This window comes from Phoca vitulina, unplaced genomic scaffold, assembly GCF_004348235.1.
Source record: "Phoca vitulina isolate PV1807 unplaced genomic scaffold, GSC_HSeal_1.0 scaffold24, whole genome shotgun sequence".
In the NCBI taxonomy this organism is placed as follows: Eukaryota; Metazoa; Chordata; class Mammalia; order Carnivora; family Phocidae; genus Phoca; species Phoca vitulina.
Window position 1 is genome coordinate 11,645,271 of NW_022589727.1, and position 19,717 is coordinate 11,664,987.

At 39.6% G+C, this 19,717-nt stretch overlaps 1 protein-coding gene across 1 annotated transcript in view; it reads right to left on the minus strand.

Moving 5' to 3' along the window:
• Positions 1 to 2,365: 2,365 nt before the first annotated feature.
• DSG2 (desmoglein 2) overlaps positions 2,366 to 19,717 on the minus strand; it is a 47,823-nt gene continuing 30,471 nt past the window's right edge. The window contains exons 9-15 of the mRNA XM_032421400.1: positions 15,782 to 16,047; positions 14,888 to 15,030; positions 14,358 to 14,585; positions 10,146 to 10,373; positions 8,134 to 8,255; positions 6,668 to 6,997; positions 2,366 to 5,144 (exon numbers count right to left, since the gene is read on the minus strand). Of these exons, the coding sequence (XP_032277291.1) occupies positions 4,128 to 5,144; positions 6,668 to 6,997; positions 8,134 to 8,255; positions 10,146 to 10,373; positions 14,358 to 14,585; positions 14,888 to 15,030; positions 15,782 to 16,047 (2,334 nt within the window). The 3' untranslated portion in view covers positions 2,366 to 4,127. The remainder of the gene's footprint in view (positions 5,145 to 6,667; positions 6,998 to 8,133; positions 8,256 to 10,145; positions 10,374 to 14,357; positions 14,586 to 14,887; positions 15,031 to 15,781; positions 16,048 to 19,717) is intronic.

Consider the following 19,717-nt stretch of genomic DNA (forward strand, 5'->3'; position numbering starts at 1 on the left):
TAAAATCTTTTAAAAAAAATAAAATAAAACTAAATGAGCTTTTTGTCAGCTTTACAAGCAGCCATGTCTTTCTCTAAGGCCTGGGACTCATCTCTTTGAACATCAAAGATGAGAACATCAAGGAAGATGGTATCTCAATCTCCTCTTCTCCATGGGCATCTGGATCCAGACTGTGACTAATTACCCATCATAGAGATATTAGAAGCCTTATTATTTCTTTGGATAAAGGCAATCAGCAACATGATGGCCACCTCAATTGCCAGGTGAATTTAAGATGAACTGTGTATGACCGATGGTGCTGGCAAGTCTTGCTTGAGGGCAAGTTCTCATTATGTTGTGAACATGCATGTAATGGGTTGTGTCTGCCGGGCTATATAAAAAAGTGAGATTTCTGTCTTTGCAATTTCTTTTTTTTAAAGATTTTATTTATTTATTTGACAGAGAGAGAGACAGTGAGAGAGGGAACACAAGCAGGGGGAGTGGGAGAGGGAGAAGCAGGCTTCCCGTGGAGAAGGGAGCCCGATGCAGGGCTCGATCCCAGGACCCTGGGATCATGACCTGAGCCGAAGGCAGAAGCTTAACGACTGAGCCACCCAGGCGCCCCTGTCTTTGCGATTTCTTTATGGCTTGCTGTGATGCACATCCTATTCCGGCATAATGCTTATTCAGTAATAACACTATTTTCTTTCTCTTCTGCTCTTGTGGAGAGTTTTTTTTGGGGGGGGGTTGGCAGGAGATTTTTTAAAATTGGATTTCCACAAGAGGAACCAGTTAAAAGGTTGATAGAGGAGCCACGGTGGAATCCCAGAACATTCAACACACAAAGGAAGGCAGGAAAGGAGCAAATGAAAAACAAACAAACAGATGGGACGAAGAGAAAACAAATACCAAGATGGCAGACTTAAGCTCATCAGTATGAATATTTGCTACAAGTAGACTAACCCCCCCCCCATTCAAAGTTAGGAAGTGTTCAAATGGATAAGCAAGCAAGACCCATCTCTATATGTATAAGACATACATTATAAAGTTGAGAGTAAAAAGATCCAAGATATAAACTATGCAAACACTAAGCACAATAAAGCCAGCGAGGCAATATTAATGTGAGGCAAAGCAGATTTCAGGACAAAGAATATAATCAGAGACAAAAGAGAGATATTCCATAAGGATAAAAGGGCCAATTCTTTGAAGAGACACGATCATGCTAAATACATCTGTACCCATTAACACGGGTCTAACAAGTTTCATGACACAGGTAGCAAAACTAGAAAAAAATTAAACGAGGAGTAGGCAGAGCCACAATCCACCGGAGATTTTAATATCCCTCTCTCAGCAATTAATAGAAACAGTAGTCCAAAAAATCAGCAATGATAAAGAGGACTTGAACTCCACTAAAATACCGAAGCCAAGAAATTGTGTTATGTTAAAGAGGTAAGATTTGATCACCTTAACCTGTCTTTGGAAGCACCTCATTTCCAGGTGTTACTTGATAAGCGACATCCGCCTGTAGACATTTCGATGTGGTGGTGATTGGGCTATGGTCTGTAGAGATCAACTAAAAATTGCTCCCATGCGCCACTTGGGGTGGGAGCCCTGAGGTCACAGAAGTACTACACGGTCTTTATGCTTTAGGACGTCTTGATGTGCCAGTGTTGGAAGTATTTATTAATGTGACATTATAGCATAGGCAGAAAGAAACTCTGACCTTTTCTCTTGTGAACTATAACAAGTAACTAAAGCAGCTTAACACTGAGTGATTTCATCTCTTTGGGTTAGATGCGCGAGCTTTCTTTAGCTGAACCCAACAGCTTCCTCCAATGTTACTTTGTGGGCAGAAAGCAAACTCCAGTCCCTTAGGAACAAGGTTGCCAGACTTGGCAAAGAGAAATACGGAGTGCCCAGCTAAATTTGAATTTCAGATAAACAACAGAGATTTTTTTACTTTGGGACATATTTACACTAAAATATATCTGAAATTAAAATTTCAGCAGGCCTTCTGGAAATGATGTTTTCGTGTAAACAGTTCTTTTTTTTTTTTTTTTAAAGATTATTTATTTATTTGACAGAGAGAGAGAGAGACAGTGAGAGTGGGAACACGAGCAGGGGGAGTGGGAGAGGGAGAAGCAGGCTTCCCGCCGAGCAAGGAGCCTGATGCGGGCCTCAATCCCAGGACCCTGGGATCATGACCTGAGCCGAAGGCAGACGCTTAACCGACTGAGCCACCCAGGCACCCCAATGTAAGCAGTTCTAATTCAAATACCAAAGTCAAACAAACGCCTGTTTTCAGGGGAGATCTCTCCTCTGATGCAAAACTATAGTCCTTGTAAAATATGACGGAACAATAAAAAGATGATGGAAAAGGGTCACTCTAAAGGTCATCTTTTTATTTAAATATTTCATCATGATGCATGTACAAATATAATCTCCCAAGGAACAAATGTAAAACCTAATACAAATCACCATTTCAGGTACAAAAAAACCATTTAGAAAATGTGATTATGCTACATACAAGAGAGACAGGTTAGGTTTTCTGAGTCTGTCCAAGGAGGACGGTTAAGACCAAGTTTGGATTTTTGGAGTCTACAGATCATATTCACATTTCACACAGTAGTGAAATTCCTGTTGCATTCATAGCAAAATATAACTACTAAGTATATAATGGGGGGGGAAGCAACAATTACTAAGTAGAGTAAAAAACTTAGATCATGGAAGACTGACCTTCACCTTGGCCACACACTTAATGATATTTAAAAATATATGCCTTTTGCCCATATCCAGTCAGTAGGGGAAAAACATATCAATCTTTTGTATAACATAATTCAAGTAAAAAACACGTCTAAAAAAAGAATTTTTAAAGATTCATTTCCCTAGCAAAATACCTTGAAAAATCAAAAAATTACATAGTCTTTAATTTTGTTGTGGGAAATATTCACATCAACTGTTACTGATAAGCACGCATGCTTTGAAACTTTAAACGAACTATTTTTTCAAGGAGCAATGAAAGCGTAATCTACCGAGAAGCCAAAATACCCAAATAACTTTTCAAAATGAAAGGCAAAAGGATGTTGTACAATTTCAGGCCAACTGTTCAACTGAATGATCTTTAATATTTAATATTCACGTAGTAAGTGAGGACTGGGCAGTCAGCGACTTTGAGATGTAGAATAAAATCATTTCAAACTCACAGTTACTGACAGTATAGGGTTTTTCAGTATTTTTTGCAACTGTAAACAAAAAAGGATGGTTTCTAAAATTTGGTTTGATGCCACAGTATTTATTTGGCACTGTGCCATGTACTGAGGATACATAGCTGTGAAACAGGCAGGTTCTTACCACGGCGGAGAAGAAGCCAATCTGGTGGTTAAGTTAGCTGTACAGAATTAGAAGATAATGTATCCTGAGTTTGTAAAAATAGTATATTACTCTAAAAAGTAAAGTGATTTTATATTTATGAATTTTGCCCTGGATTATTCAACTGAATTTGAAGTGTTCATTATTTTCATGATTTTGGGGAGACACAGGGAAGCAATAATGTTATTTTTATGGTCATACAACACACACACACAGAGACCTACAACGTGTGCTCTTTACTGTGTCAATGTCCCCAAATTCAATCATCCTAAAACAGATTAAAAGGCCAGGCCTCTAGTCTTCAAACAGTCGTCCAGACTGTGCACGTGGTTTTGGAGAAACGAGGTGTTGATAACCTGCTGGGGGCTGTCAAGTATGGGATACAGAACGGCGACGTTCAAGGTGAAGGCAGTAGGCCAAAAGGCCCAGTCAGCTTCATGGGTGGCCGGACTGCACAGCGGAAGCCCTGGCTACTCTGTGTCCATTTGGTGAACTCCTGGAAGCTGGACTGACTCTCTAATTTGCTTTGTGAATATTGTTCGGCCATAACTCACTAAAAGGCACTTAAGACATCGCATCGTCCTTATGCCTTCAGCAAACCCTGGAGCATTTCTGAAGCCCACCCCCGGAGGCTAGGACGGCGAGGCTGGTTGTGTATTAGTGACTGAGAAGAGTTTTAAGCCCGATGTGTGTGTCCCGTAAGTCTACAGGCTCATCAGAAGACAGGCCTGTCGAAACCGTGAAATGGGACTCCGGGTCAGACCGTGGCGGACTACGGTTCAGGAGTAAGAATGCTGCACGATGCTGTGCTTGGAGACCCTGGTAGACGTGGTGCGAGTAGAATTAGAATGACCAGACTCCTCTAAACTGAAATTTGGCAGGGGGCCATGGACTGCGGCTCCAGAAACCTCTGTCTTTCTGGCCATCACCGAGGTTTTGGCAGGAAATTGGTAACTGGAGGCGGGGATTCGCTCCCTTTCTGTCACTGTCAGGTTCGGTCCCACTGCCACAGCGGCCACAGCGGCCGCAGCCAGGGGGGGCTGCAGCCCTGAACTGGGGGCAAGGAAGCGCTCTCTCTCCCTCACCATAACGTAATGCGCATCTGGCAGATGCTGAGAGCCTTCCAGAGGACCAGGTAGGCCCCCGTTAGGCTGAATGATTCTCTCAGTAACCACAACACTACTGTCATTAGCATAATGCTGCTCTGCGAAGGGAGGGGCCGGTGCGTACGTCCGCTCCGTCACAATAAGGGCCTGGGACGGGCCAGGACCCAGGATCACGGGGCTTGGTGGCATCGCGGGGCCTGTGACGTAGGAAGTTTCTGTCACTACAACGTTACCAGAAGCCAATGGATCAGGGAGCAGCGTAGCTACCTTTTGACTCTGCCTAGAAGATACGGAGCTTTCAGTGACTATTTCCTGAGTTACTTTCTCTGCATTTGCTTCATGCAAAGGTTTTGGAACCTGAAAGCTATTACCAGAGAAGTAGGCATTCTCTGAATTAATCCTGGTTTGCTCACTGAATGAATGTGAAGCTGCCTTCGTACTTGACGCTCCCACAGGTTTTTGCCTCTGCTCAGTTTCCCCATCCATATCTATTTTTTGACCCAAGCAAATTTCAGCTAGCGTCCTGAATTTAAACCCTAAATCATCTAGAAAGCGATCATCGAGTTCTCCTTCAATAAAACTGCAGCAGCCAATGGAACCATGGAGAGACGCAGTGTCTTCCTGAGAATAAACCAGAAGGCAATCTTTGCCTATGTGAATGTCATCTTCTTCAGTGCAAGAGGCTGCTTTCTAAAATGGAAATAAAACACAGAGGCGTAGAATTAGTGACACAACTTCATTTAAGAATAAGACTATGTTCTTGCCCCAAATGCATAACCTGAGTCTCCTTATGAGAAAACATCAGAGAAACACAAATGGAAGGACATCCTACAACACGGCTGGCACGTATTCTTAAAAAAAAAAATTCATATTGTGAAAGATAAGAAAGGCAGGACTCTGAATTAGGTCTTGGACGGGATAAACAATGGCTACGAAAAGACATTATTGGGATAATTGGCGAAATTGAAATATGGAATATGGCACTATTAAATCTCTAAATTTGTTCACTGTATTATATTAAGAAAATGTGCGTGTGTGTGAGCGAGAGGGGGAGAGATTAAGAAAGCAAATAGCAAATAGCAAAGGGTTAATAATTGGGTAGTCTGGGTAAAGAATATACAGGAGTTCAAAATTTCTATTGTTCTTGGAAATTTTCTCGTAAGTGTGAAATGATTTCTGAATAAAAAATTGCTCACATACACACACAGCCAAGTCTGACTGGAGCAGGATTCGAGTGGAGAGGGAAAACTATCAAAATGAAACTAACAGGGCACCCCAGACTGGAGCTTGGCAGTGAGACAGAAAGAGGATGAGGAGAAGTGGTTTTCCTGACATGGACCGCATCACCATCTTCCCGTCAAGCTAACAGGTGGGCAGATGGTCTGAAAGAAAACGCGGGGGGTAGGAGACAGGAAGAGCAAAAGCACTCCGGTAATTGGTTATCATGTAGAGAGGGGACAGAAATAAACTGGCCTCCTTAGAAGCCCATCCCTTCACTCATCTCAAGTGTCCTTCAGATGCCCAACGCTCTGACTCTGCCCATCCCTGTGTGGGACACATCGGTCTTCTTCTCAAGAAAGGTACCCAGCCCTGCTTCTAATTCCTCATTCCAGGCATAAGCTTTCTGACTACATCCCATCATCTTTCCTACACCTCTCCTCCTGATTTTTTAAGAACTTCCTCAATAGTGAGGCCAAGTAGACAAAATGTAAACGCACATAATAGATTGTGATTGTTAGGTCACGTATTCTCTCTGCTCCCTGCGCGCTCATCCCTATCAGGTCTGCTCTGGCAGAGGAACTGTACTCTTGAGCCACTGACAGCTGGCTTCGTCACGTGACTCGCTCTGACCAGTGAAATGTGAGCCCCCCTAAAAGGTAGCTGTTTGAGGAGCCGGTCGTCGCCTGGTTCTGCGTGGCTCTGTTCCCCTGTTCCCCTGCAGAGGATTGCACCTGCCCAGTCCAATCTGCTCTCTCCGAGTGCATCTTAGAATGAAGGCAACACGGAGAAGAGCAGAGTTGTGTCAACTGACAAAAACAGGCATGTGAGAAGTAAGCTTCTGCAAGAAGTGAGATTGTGGGGTCATTCTCTTAAAAGCATTCTCTTAAAAAACGACCCAGTCCTATTTAGATCCAAGGCAATGATTACCTGACTAATACCACATTCACATATAAATGTCCCCTGCACCAGCACCTATAAAAACCAACCCTTACCTCAATGAAATAACTTCTCAAGAATTCTTCGTTGGCTGCAACAGCAGCTGCTCGAGCTCCGGCCAGGTCCCTGGAAGACCCTGTGACTTTTGTGATCCTTGTCATTTCAGCGCCTACGTTGGCTCCTGTTGTCCCTGTCACTTCGGTAACTCCACCAGAAATCAGGCTTCTGTGTTCTTCCCATCTTCCATCCACCTCAGCCATCTCATGATGCCCTTTGATGAAGGCACAGCTACTTTCTTTTGTGGTTTCCTTGGTTGTTATACTTCCCACTCTCACGTCGACGGCTAAACCCTCTCCATGATCTGCTGTCACGTGCAAAGGCACCACCTATGACAGCAAATACAGTGGAGGGGTGAGAAGGATGGAGGGTCAGTACAGGCGGTAGAAGGATCTGAGCTGAGCAGGCAGGTGAAGGGAATAAGCTATTTCCACAGAGGCAAACTAGGAAAAATATTTTGGGTTGAATAACTTGTATTTGAGTCTTCTGAAGATCTCCATTCCACCTTCTTGTTTTGTTAGCTGATTATAACCCAAGGGGAAAACAAAAATTATTTAAATATGGTCTCAGCTCATTTACTCTATTGGCATCAATGGCATTTCAACTTTCCTCTAGGGTTTAATGCCTCCTTCTATAGTTATTAAATTTTTTTTTTTCTTAGCTGGACATATGGTTGCTCCAAATAAAGACTATCTTTCCAAGCCTCCACTGCTACTCAGAAGGGCTACCTGACTAAGTTCTGGTTAATGTGATTTCAAGCAGAAATGGGGTAGGCAACTTTTGGGAAGTGTTCTTTAAGAACATTTCTCCCAATCTGCTTTTTGGAACGTGGAGACAGCAGCTAGTGTCTGGAGCATGAAGACAGCATGGGAATGGAACTCATCCACGGAGGAACAACAAGGAAGGAGGAGCCGGGACCATACTGTAGAGGAATCATCATGCTGGTCCTTGACTGCCCACATTCATATTTAAGCCTCTGTTATTCTGAGTTCTCTGATGCTTGATGCTAAATGGTGTCCTATTGAACACAATGCTTATTGCAGATGGTGATGAGAGGCCCGGGGTGAAGACGCAACAGACAATGGGATCTCCTCCTGTCTATTAAGTAGGGAGGAGAGGAGATTTTGCAAAATCTTATAATTGTTCCGGGGGTGGTGGGTTTACCTCTCCCAACCCTATGTATTGAGAGGAACGGAAATGGAGAAGCACATCCTTCATTCCCTGACCCTTTCTTAACATTCTCTGTAACATAGGACCTATCACAGTAGAATAAGACCACTTCAACTCTGCCCTGGCAACCAACACAAAATATGTGGTCATTTGAACTCTTTGTTTTAACAAAGATATGTGAATGAAATCTATAATGACTACGTTACTCTCTCATGACTTAAAATGTTAGAAACAGTTCCCAAAGGCCCTTAAATGGGGAAAGAAGACAAGTTCCACTGATATCTGATTGTCTGACCTTGTCTTCAGGTGGCGCCCCTTCATTATTCCAAGGATGCAGCATCTCTATAGTGCCAGGAATGGGGGTGAAGCCTTTGACGCCTTCTCCACAGTGGCACCTCAGCAGTAAAAGTGGTACAACTGGACAGAAACAAAATTGAGTCCAGAGAAGGTTAGTCCCGACATATTTCTAAATTTATATTGCCTAATTTTGGAATTTGCATTTTGCTTCTTAGAGTTCAGTCTTCACTTATTTACAGCCCTATTTTTGCATTTTTCTTTTCTTCACTCTGATCCAGCCTCACCAAGCTTGTTTTGGGGAATCATATCAAAGCCTAAAGGCAGCATGAGGGAGTCCTCATTCATCACAAAAAGGCTGTGTGTGCTAGCTGGATGGAGCACCAAGGCTGGATTCCATAGCATACAAATCATCAAAGCCAATTTAGAGACTTAAATCTTCTGTTGTTCTTTTAAATCACTTTTTTAATATAAGAAAATTCACTATCCAAAAAAAATATATATGTTAAAAAGATCAAACGCTCCGAGGGGTAGGAAAATGTTAATATGTTCAAATATTCTAGAACATTGGAACTTCTAAAATACTTTGCCACTTCATCCTGGAGTAGAATTTAGCAGAAGGCATGGCGAACTGAGGATCAAATTAACATTTGAATTATCTGAGGATTATTTTCGAGAATGACTCTACATTAAAAGCCCTTAAAATACATATAACATTTCATCATGAATTCAATAAGATTTCAGAGCTCCCTCCTTAAATTTTATTCTACCTCAGGGAGGAAGTGAAAGCCAAAGTTGTCTTCTTGATCAATGTAGTCAAGAATTAATTACACCTGAGGACAGTCCTTCTCCAATTAGCTTTTACTGCCACTTCCATCTGGCAGCTTCCAGTGATGAACTGACTACTTCCTAGATTCCCTTTTGTGTGAAATAGCTGACAGCTCAGTAAATATAGCCACTGTGAGTAGCTGCACTGTGAGTAAAAAGCTGGAATGAGCCAGTGGCAATTCAACCATTTCAACAGATTTAACAAATGCTTACCAAGTGTCTACCATGAGCCAAGCAACACACTGGGCCCCGGGGAGTCTGAGATGAGAAGGCAATGCAAGGGGTCTCTGGGTAAAAGATAGAGTCCCAGCTCCAGCACCTGGTGACAGACCTGGGAGCTGAGACAAGTCATTTCTCCACCTACGTCTGTATTTTTACCCGTAAAACAGAGACGACGGTATAAACGTACACTGTAAACTGTTGAGTGCTGTGCATTCAGTTGCACATCTAACACTGGCTTTGACAAGCCCCTCCTTCATCACTGAGATCACTGGGGGTGCCTGAGAGGTGGCCCTCGTTCGGGGGCAAGTGGAGTGGGATTCCACATGACCCCAAGCTGCAGTACTTTGCTCTTTCATGAAAGGAAACCGGAGGTCTTCGGAGGCCATGCAGGGAAGGCAGGACTGGTTGTCATCGTCAGAAAGCACGGCAGTGCTCAGAGGTGGGGCTGCTGTTGGCGCAGGGGAAGGGGCAAGCAAAGCAGAGGGTATGAGGAGGCCGAGCCCCGACAAGTTGAAGGTGCAAAGCAAGAACTGATGGCAACAGGAGGAGTCCGTAAAATATCTTTGTATCCATCACCCAAATTTACCCAACAAATCTTTTCTTTGAGAGCCTACCGTGTGCAAGGCACTGTTCTAAGCAAAGGTGTGGAAGAACAGACAACGTCCCTCATCACAGAGCTTATCACCAACCAGGCTGTCTAGTAACCTTGGTTATTTAAATCGGGAAATGACATGTTTTTATAAAACAAAAATTCATTTTTATGAGATAAAATTCTGCGGAGGGCTAGAATAATCTCTGGTGAATTTATTAACGGTCACTTATTGTTTCCCTAATCACCCTCGGAAGTGTTCGCTTGTGGTGAAAGACTCACTGTGAAGAAATCACTGACTACTACCGCAGCAAAACACTGGTGGGGCACTGAAAGGACGAGATGAGCTAAAGAGTGGCTTTTAAAATACTTACGTAGCAAGAGCAGGAGGGCAAAAATTATTAGTGCAATGGCTGCAGGTCCCAGGCCAACGTAGGAGTCACTCAGCTTTTCCACGCAACCGCCACCATTCAGACACTTACAGATTGTGAGTTTAAGCACCTGCTTCTCAGGGCAACTGAAGCCCTGGCTATCTGAAATCAGAAACTGAATTTCACATCTCCCAAGCTTTTGTTCCTTTTGTTGCAGTAGCACACTGGTACCTACAAGGGGAGAGGAGGGCAAAAGGAAACAGAAATGAGTGATTACCAAGGAAGGGGTGAACGGAAACATTCTTTAATTACTGATAATATTTAGCTCCAGTGAGAAGCTTTATTCTTGCTTAGCTTCTCTACTGAATTCACATCATGGGCTTGTTAAAATTAGTCCAGATCCCCCCAAGAGGCAGGTTGATAGCAAAGAATCGGATTTGGACACATCTTCCTTTTATGATGATTAATTTTAACAAATATGTGTGATGTCTACCAAATGCTAGAAACTGTTCTACGTACTAGGAATACAGTAACAAGTGGCAAGTTAAATGACATTTCCATTGAATGACCTTTATTTTACCATCTTGAAAAAACTTTGTTAAGGCAATTTTCAAACAGACAATAATAGAAGAGTGTAGTTAACGCTTCCCCAGCTTTAGTAACTTTCAACAATGGGCCAATCTCATTTTATCTAGTCTCTTCCTTTTTGTTCCTGATACTGTATCACTATAGATTCAAAATTTTGAAAAATTTCAAATCTACAGAAAAATTGTAAGAATATTACAATGAATACCCTTACCCTTTGTGACTTGTTTACATTTTATAACAATATTTTCTATCCACTCACTTTTTTCTGAACTATTTGCAAGGAAGTTGCAGATATTATGGTACACAGATCAGCATGTACCTTCTAAGACCAAGGGACATTAGCCCTCTCAAAAAATTTAGTATTGATATAACTCATAGTCAAACTTTTCAATTGTTGCAATAATGCCCTTTATAGTTCTCGTTCTTTCTGGTTTTTTTTTTCCTTGATCCTGCATTCAGTCAAGAATTATGCATTGCTTTTAGTTGTCACCCTAATCTCTATGAATGGTCTAGGTCAGTCCCACCCTTTTTTTTGGCCATCAAGACCTTGCATTTTTGAAGGCCACCTGTTTCAAAGGATGCTCTGCAGTTTGAATTTGTCTGATTATTTCCTCATGATTGGATTCAGGTTACACATTTCTGGCAAGAACATGACACAAAGTGTTGTATGAATGAACTTCTATCTTATTATTTTTTTAATGTGACTGATGATTATTTTAAAATTTTTCTTTCACATGAATAAAAATAATCACCAGTTTTCATGTGAGTAAAAATAATGATCAGGTACAAGAGCTTAAAAATTATTTTGACATATTCATAACATTTATTTAAAAATAATAAACTTGCAAGACATGTAAACCCGGATGAACACAAAGATAAAAATGAGGTGTTTAGGGTTTGTTTTGTTTTGTTTATTTTTAGAAGTAAAAAACAGCCTCTTTTCATTTTAAGGTCCAAATTTTATGGAATTTGATCTGCATAGCTAGAATATAGTTGTTATTAAATCATCCTCAAAGCTTTGGAGAAGGGAGAAAAGCATCTAGTCATTTAAAGGAGTAAAAACTCATGAAACAAAAAATCCATGAAAACATGGCCTGGAAGAAGAACATAATTAAATTTGTGATTGGCTCTGAGGGGGCAAGTTGAGAGGGGAGAAAAGGCAAAAAGAGGACCTCTATTTTATCCATTATCATAAAAAAAAGAGGTCTCATTCAAATATAAGAAATTGTTAATATTTCTTAAATTCTAGGTGGTAGGTACAAAGATGTCTGCCATATTGGTCGCTGGAATTTTCTGTGCTTTAAAATTTTCCCAAATAAATAAAAGTAGATAAGAGCTATTTATTCTCATGACAGCCAGCCGATCACCTTATTATGTAACCAAGGAGAAAAAATTGGTTTACAGAATCCTCTCTCTCTAAATTGTCTAGGTATACAAAGTATAAATCTCAGTGACTTCCTCTTATAACACTCCAACATGCATATCCTTAAGGGTTTTGTGGTTCCTGAGACTATAAAAAATTCAAGGACCCATCAAATTCAAACATCTTGATCTTTAGATAGAAAACGTATTTATGTATCCAGAAAGATTCCAGAGCTGGACTGCTTGGGTTCAAATCCTAGTTCCAGCTTTTAACTAGCTGTGACCTTGAGAATGGATTTTTTTTTTTTTTTTTAAGATTCTATTTATTTATTTGAGAGAGAGAGAGAGAGAGAGAGCGAGCGCAACTGAGCAGGGGCAGAGGGAAGAGAAGCAGACTCCCCTGCTGAGCAGGGAGCCCGACTCGGGACTTGATCCCAGGAGCCTGGGATCATGACCTAAGCTGAAGGCAGACGCTTAACCCACTGCACCACCCAGGTGCCCCTGACCTTGAGAATGTTAAGAAAACTCTCTGTGCCCTTGTTTCTTCAACTGTAAAATGTTGACAACAGTAGGGCCAAACTTGTAAGGTGGTTAACATTAGTAGAGTGCTTAGGACAATGCCTGGCATCTCCCAAACATCATATGTTTCTTAGATAAAATAAGTAAGAGTTGGAAACCCAGGAAGTTCAATGCAAAACATGTTTACACATCTTAGTAAAACAAAGGCCAGCTCCAATTAAGCATTCGACCTGGGTGGGAGTCCCAGGCTTCTGTGAGTACAGAATTAGACGCTGAACAGGGAGACCAGCCACTTTTCAAGTTTTGAGGCCTGTGACTTAATTACCCTAAGAGGAATCATCTGGATGTCTGCCACCCAGGGCTCATGCTAGCTGAAAACTTGATCTTAAGTAATTGGTAATCTGGAGGTGACAGTCGTCCTCATAGGGGAGGCAACTTGAGTTAACTAAAAGCATAACGTATCTTCTGCCAGTGAGTACATAAACCCTAAGAAGATTTAAAATTAGTTATAGGATATTTAAGCAAATTAAAGACATGGTTTTAATATTTTTGTATCATGGGAATTATTTGTAATTGTTACTGTGTTTTTATACTTGCGTCATTTTTAGGAAAGTTAGCCCTATTAACGTGACAGCTTTGTACTCCAATTTAAAATATGTGATTATGTTACTGATTTGGTCTTGTAGCTGTAGGTTGAAATATCACTGGTTTGTTCAGTATTAGACCACTGAAGAGGATTTCAGGTTCAGTGTATTTATAAGTCACATTTATTGGAATTTTAGAGTATAGGGATCACAAGAAGCGAGAATAATGCATTTGATTTATTAATTCAGATCACTGAAATACACAGGCAAAATCCAAAATATACTAAATTTATAAACGTAGTTTGAGATGTTGAAGGTGTTTGTTTACTCTGTAAATTGGATCAAACATTTTCCCAAAGCTTCTAAAAATGGCTATAAAAATCTGTTAGACTTAAAATAACAATAAATTTGTTAATTAAGAAAAGCTTGGGTCTTATATTTGAAACTTTTCTAAAATGAACACTAATTATTTAAAACAAAATAGTCTCCTGGATAGTTTGTGGTATTCAAAACCACCCTGGAGAACATGCAGAAGCTCACATCAACAAGGGGGTATGTCTAAGACACGATATACACACAGGGCCACCTTGAATGGGGGCGGGGGTCAGACAGACCCTTCTTCATGCTGTGTTCATCACTGACCAGCTTTGTGACTTTGAACAGCTACTTAATTCTAGGTAAGCCAAGATTTCTCAGCTGTAATCAGGGAATCATGTTATAAAGGATTAAATGAGGTAATGCCTATGAAGGGCCAGCAGAGGGCCTCGTACACAGTAAGTCATTCATAAATATTATTTTAATGGAACTGTTACCATAGCTTAAGAATTTAGAAGGCATCTACTCTGATTGCTGTGCTTAGACAGGCCAACCACTCCTCGTAAGACAAAACAACTATTTCAGGAGTGACTTAGGGAATACCCAGGTATCTTTAAGACACCAGGTTATTTTTCTTCTCTCCATCTTCTGTGACTCCAAATGGGGCATCTACTATAGGCCTACGATTGAAAGACACTATCTCTGAATTCCACAACCTCATTTTATCAACTTCTGTACAAAATTGTATCGGAAATATAATTTATGAAAAAAAACAGCCTATGTTATAACGATTTTAGATTTCTCTCAGGTTTAATATTTAAATATGTAGTCCAGTGATTTTGCTTACTTTCTTGGTGTACTATTTGCCATTTTTCTGCCATTCCGGCTGGTTTGTCGATGATGGAGAAACTGAAAGGCCCGCTGTATGGGGGTCCATCCAGGTCCTCTGCGGTCACATTCACGTACTGCACGTCATCACAGAGAGTCTGCACTGGGTCGACCAGCGTGGGACAATTGTCATTGATGTCCTCCACTGTGATAACAATAGTGCCCGTGATGGTTTTGCTTGGATAACCTTAAAAATGAGAAAGAAGAAATACGTATATGCTGCTCATAGTGCTGACAACAGACACAGTTTGAATTCTCCTTCCGGTTTGGTAAGGAGAAGGTACTAACAAATTACGGCACTTTCCATCCTAGATGCATTTTAATATTCAGATCAAGTCATGTTTTCTAATTCACTAAATGAGTAGAAATGTGAAGGTTTGTCCATTGGAGAGATTTGGTTTTCCTCCAAGAACAAAATGAACGTCTCAGGTGTTCCAAAATAATATTTAGATACACATAACCAAGAAAAATACATTTGTAATAACTTACTTTCGGATATTGCCAAAATCTTTGCAGTGTATGTACCATTTTGGACGTATCTGGATTCAAAATCAGGAATTTTTACAAGCTTAATTTCAGATGTAACAGAATCCACAGAGATCCAGTTGTCTATATCTTCCAATTTGGCATATCTGTTATAAAACAAACATAAAAATAATTTTCACTTCTGGATAAATTGATAATCTCTAATAATCTACAACTCTCTCAAGCTTAATTTTTGGTTCATTATCTATGTTCTTGTTATAGGCATTAGTTTGAAATGTTTTTAATTTCTTGAAACTCTCCTAAAAGGCCCCTCTCTTTACTGCATATCACCCTTATTTGGAACCTTCCCTATTTCTGTAATATACTCCAGACATATGCAAAGGCGATCCTTTCTTGCCTACAAACCCAGGAAATTTGCAAGTTGTTCCGCAGTCTGTCCTACAGCTTTTGGTCTAGTCTCCCTTAAATTTGGGGTAAACCTTTGGAGAGTAACTTAGTTACCCAACAACAGCTGGTGGAGAAAATGTATTTGCTACTTTCTTGCCTCTAATACTTTCAGGAAATAAGACAGGTTTAGACAGAATATAAGACAGGAAGTTTCTTTCTGAACTTTCTCTTTGTTGCTTTTCAGCTTTCTTTAGCCAGAATTACTTGGAGGTGAAGCACCCAGCCTCTGCTGCACACTCAATTGGTGGAGGGAAGGTGGTCTGGGGTGGGGGGGTGGATTTCTCCCTGATTCTCAGGTGCAGGTACAACTCTGGATAATTTAATTTCCAGACCTTGGGATTGTAATGCTGGGAGGAAAGGAATAAAGTGTTCATATTTCATTAAGATTTTTTGAAGACAGGCATTTAAAGTAATTTAAAATAAGGAAATATATTCATAACTATCTCTTACTTCACACGGGCTACTTGTCCAGTGTCTTCGTCAAAAGCTTGAAATTTTCCAATTATTTGGCTTTGGCTTGATTTATCCATGCTCTCGCTAACATGAACTGAGACTGTGCTGCTTTTAAAATGAATGCCTTCTTTCACATTTTTCACCTTTACTTTGAAGGGAATGGATATAGGTTTATATTTATTCTTAACTGATTTGTGAAAAGCTGCTTTGTTGGTGACAGTAATGCTGAAATCAAGATTCTTTATTTCTTCATAATCTACTTCCTAGGAAGACAAAATCAAAGGGAATTCTTTCAAAAGAGAAAACAACTAGAACACACATAGAGCATACATACACACACATATAGTTTTAATGTTAGATATAACAATTTAACATACGGGGAATACATTAGCACTCAGTATTCTAACTCATACTGATACCAAGCAATTAAAAAATCTGTTAGTTTGGATATTCATCAATGTTAAGGATGATTTAGGGCGCAGCCCCAATTTATCTTTTTAAAGTTCAAATTATTTAAAATATATTATACAGATACACATACATGTATATTTAAGAATCCAAAGTGATTCTTTTACTTTACTGAAAAAAGTTAATGGACATGCAATATAATATTCCTTAAAATGTATTCTATATGTTTGTTCTGGTGAAAAGGGATACGTGCCTAGTGGCAGCAGCCAGCTGTCCCCCTAGTATAGACCTTCACTGCACATGAGCATACCAAAAAGCTGAGACCTCCTGGTTTAACCTGCCTAAACCCAAGGGTTTTCAAATTTATTTAAACAAAGAACCTATCCCCCTCTTTATAGCATAACGTCTATTAATATCTGGCTTGCTATTAATTCCATAAAAGATTAACTTTCCTACAAATATTGGTCTTTGTGAATTGTGAAATTTATAAAGTACACTTGATATAATTAGTGTATCACTATACATATTCTATGTTCCAATTTGTTTATTTTCTTTTTATAAACATTTCTACAGTATTCTACTATTTAGATATATTTATTTTACTTAGCCATTTGATTATTAGGCATTTGGACTATATGTAATGTTTAAATATAATTAATACTGCTGTGAACATTTTTACACAAATTATTTTTCCTCTGTTGAGCTATATCCCACTATGAAAAGAAATACCTAGTCAAAGGTTATTTAGATCCTGTTGATTTTTATTTCTAGTGGTCCTGACCATTTAGAGTCACGGGCCATTTTTGCTTGTTTCTTCAGTATAACATTAAATGTATTACATGTGTTTACATGAATTACTGCAAAGCTGTTCACTTTGTTTTTCGATGATTTATTACAAAATCATGTTCCTCTCTGTAGGGTTCTGGATGGGTAACAGCTTCTGCCCTCTTTTTAAAATGGGCCACTAGGGTGTTGAGACAAGGACTCAACAGCAAATGACTAGAGAAAATATATGCTTTGTGACTGCAGAATCCTTTTCAAAGTTATTTTCTTTTTAAGCTGCTGTTGCACTTGACATGCTTGTTTTAGTAGCACGACGTACGCTGGATGCAAAATAAAATATTCCAGCCAGATGTCATTAGTATTCACAGACCATGGAAGGCCACAACAATGTTAAAAAATGAGCTAGGTACTAGGGCCATAGAAACTGTTTCATGGTGTTTATGATAAATAGCCATACTTCTCCAAAGAGAAAGAAAAAAATTTTCAGCATCATGAACAATGAATGAGGGCAAATACCTCTGTTTTTAAAACTGTCAGTATATTTTATCATTTCCAGTTTTGCTACTTTTAATAGCATTAAAGATTTTAAATGTATTTGTGAAATTGTTAACAAAGCTGTGGCTTTTTCTCATACGATGAAATATCAGTATCTGTATTTCCACAGTTTAAAGTGTCTGTTCTCGGGGTGCCTGGGTGGCTCAGTCTGTTAAGCGTCTGCCTTCGGCTCAGGTCATGATCCCAGGGTGCTGGGATCGAGCCCCACATCAGGCAACCTGCTCAGCGGGGAGTCTGCTTCTCCTTCTCCCTCTGCCTGCTGCTCCCCCTGCTTGTGCTCTCTCTCTGTCAAATAAATAAAATCTTAAAAAAAATAAAGTATCTGTTCTCCTTTTGACAGCTTTATTGAGGTATAATTTACATAGAATAAAATTCACCCATTTGAAGTGTACAATATGATGATTTTTAGCAAACCCGTAGTTTTGCCAATGTCACTACCATCCAGTTTGAGAACATGTTCATCACCCCAAGAAGTTCCTTTTTGCCTGTTTGTAGTCAATCATTACTCACAGCCCCAGCCCTGAGCAATCAATGTCTATATCCATTGTTTTGCTTTTCTAGAAATTTCACAAAGATAAAATCATACAATATGTAGTATTTTGTGTCTGGCTTCTTAAACAAAGCATGATTTTGAGATTCATCCATGCTGTAGTAAGTATGAGTACTCCATTCCCTTTTATTAACCAGTAGTGTTCCATTATGTGGATATACTGCATTTTATCTGTTCATCAGCTGATGGGCATTTTTATTGTTACCAGCTTTCGACTATTATGAATAAAAGCTGCTTATAAACATTTTGTATAGATATATTTCTTTCTTTCTGGACATGCGAATGTTTTATTAGTCTTAAGTGTACAACACAGTGATTTGACAATTCTACACATTATGCAATGTTCACCATGATAAGTGGTTACCACTGACATCTACAAGTTATTACAATACATGCTTTTATTTTTCACGGGTGGATACCTAGGGCTAAATCTTTGGGTCACTGAGTAACTACCTGGTGTTTAATGTTTTAAAAAACTGCCAAACTAGCTGTATCATTTTATGTTTCCACCAGCAAGAGATAGGAGTTCAGTTTCTGCATAATGTTGCCGATTGCTGGTGTTGTCAGTCTTTTTGACTATAGCCACTCAAGTAGATGCACTGTGCTATCTCTTATAGCTTTAATTTTCATCTTCCCTAATGACTAATGCTGTTGAGTACCCTTTATGTGCATATTTGCTATCGGTATATCTTCTTTGTCTAACTTCCTTTGAATGGAGTCTGACTATTGCTCTTAAAATTTGGAAGCAATTCTTTATATAATTGAGAGAGTAAATTTATAATTTTCTCAACCTGCTGTTGTCACTCTAATGCTAATTTTACTATTTTTTGCTATGCCCCCTTTGGTAGAAAGAGCTATATCCCTTTTTGTGCTACCATGGTAGAGTGAGAATATTTCTAGAACTTCTATCATTCATCACTGACTTTCTCCTTATGTATTATTGGCTTTTTGTCTTAAGCATCTAGCAAGGTTGTACTCATATTCTATGACTAAGAGGATTGCTTACTTCTATATAAGTAGGCAAATCTATTTGTCTCTGATGCCATTATCCACTTCTTGCATAATCATAAAATGGGTCTTCCCTTTAAACATGAGGTAATCTTATTCTATTTTCCTTTGCTTTACAAGTGGTAGTCTAAGTGCATACAATAGCCTATTAATAAATGGTGCACATAATTATTACCATGAAAATTCAAGTGAATATTTCTCTATTCTGTTATCATTATTCCTCTCCCTATGGTTGGACTTTACCTACTCTGTCATATATTAAGTTTTTGTAAAAGTTTAGAAACTTCTGGAATCAACTTTGTGTGTGATTAATGGAATAGTATTTTGAAAGCTGTAAGCCATTTAAAAATACATTGACATTCTTCCTTACTTATAATGTTAGATAAAAAAATCTATCCTATAATTTTTGTTTAAAAAATTCTGTGGGGGTAGGGGCATCTGGGTGGCTCAGTGGTTAAGCATCTGCCTTCGGCTCAGGTCATGATCCCAGGGTCCTGGGATCGAGCCCCGCATCGGGCTCCCTGCTGGGCGGGAAGCCTGCTTCTCCCTCTCCCACTCCCTCTGCTTGTGATCCTGCTCTTGCTGTTTCTCTCTCTGTCAAATAAACAAATAAAATCTTTAAAAAAAAA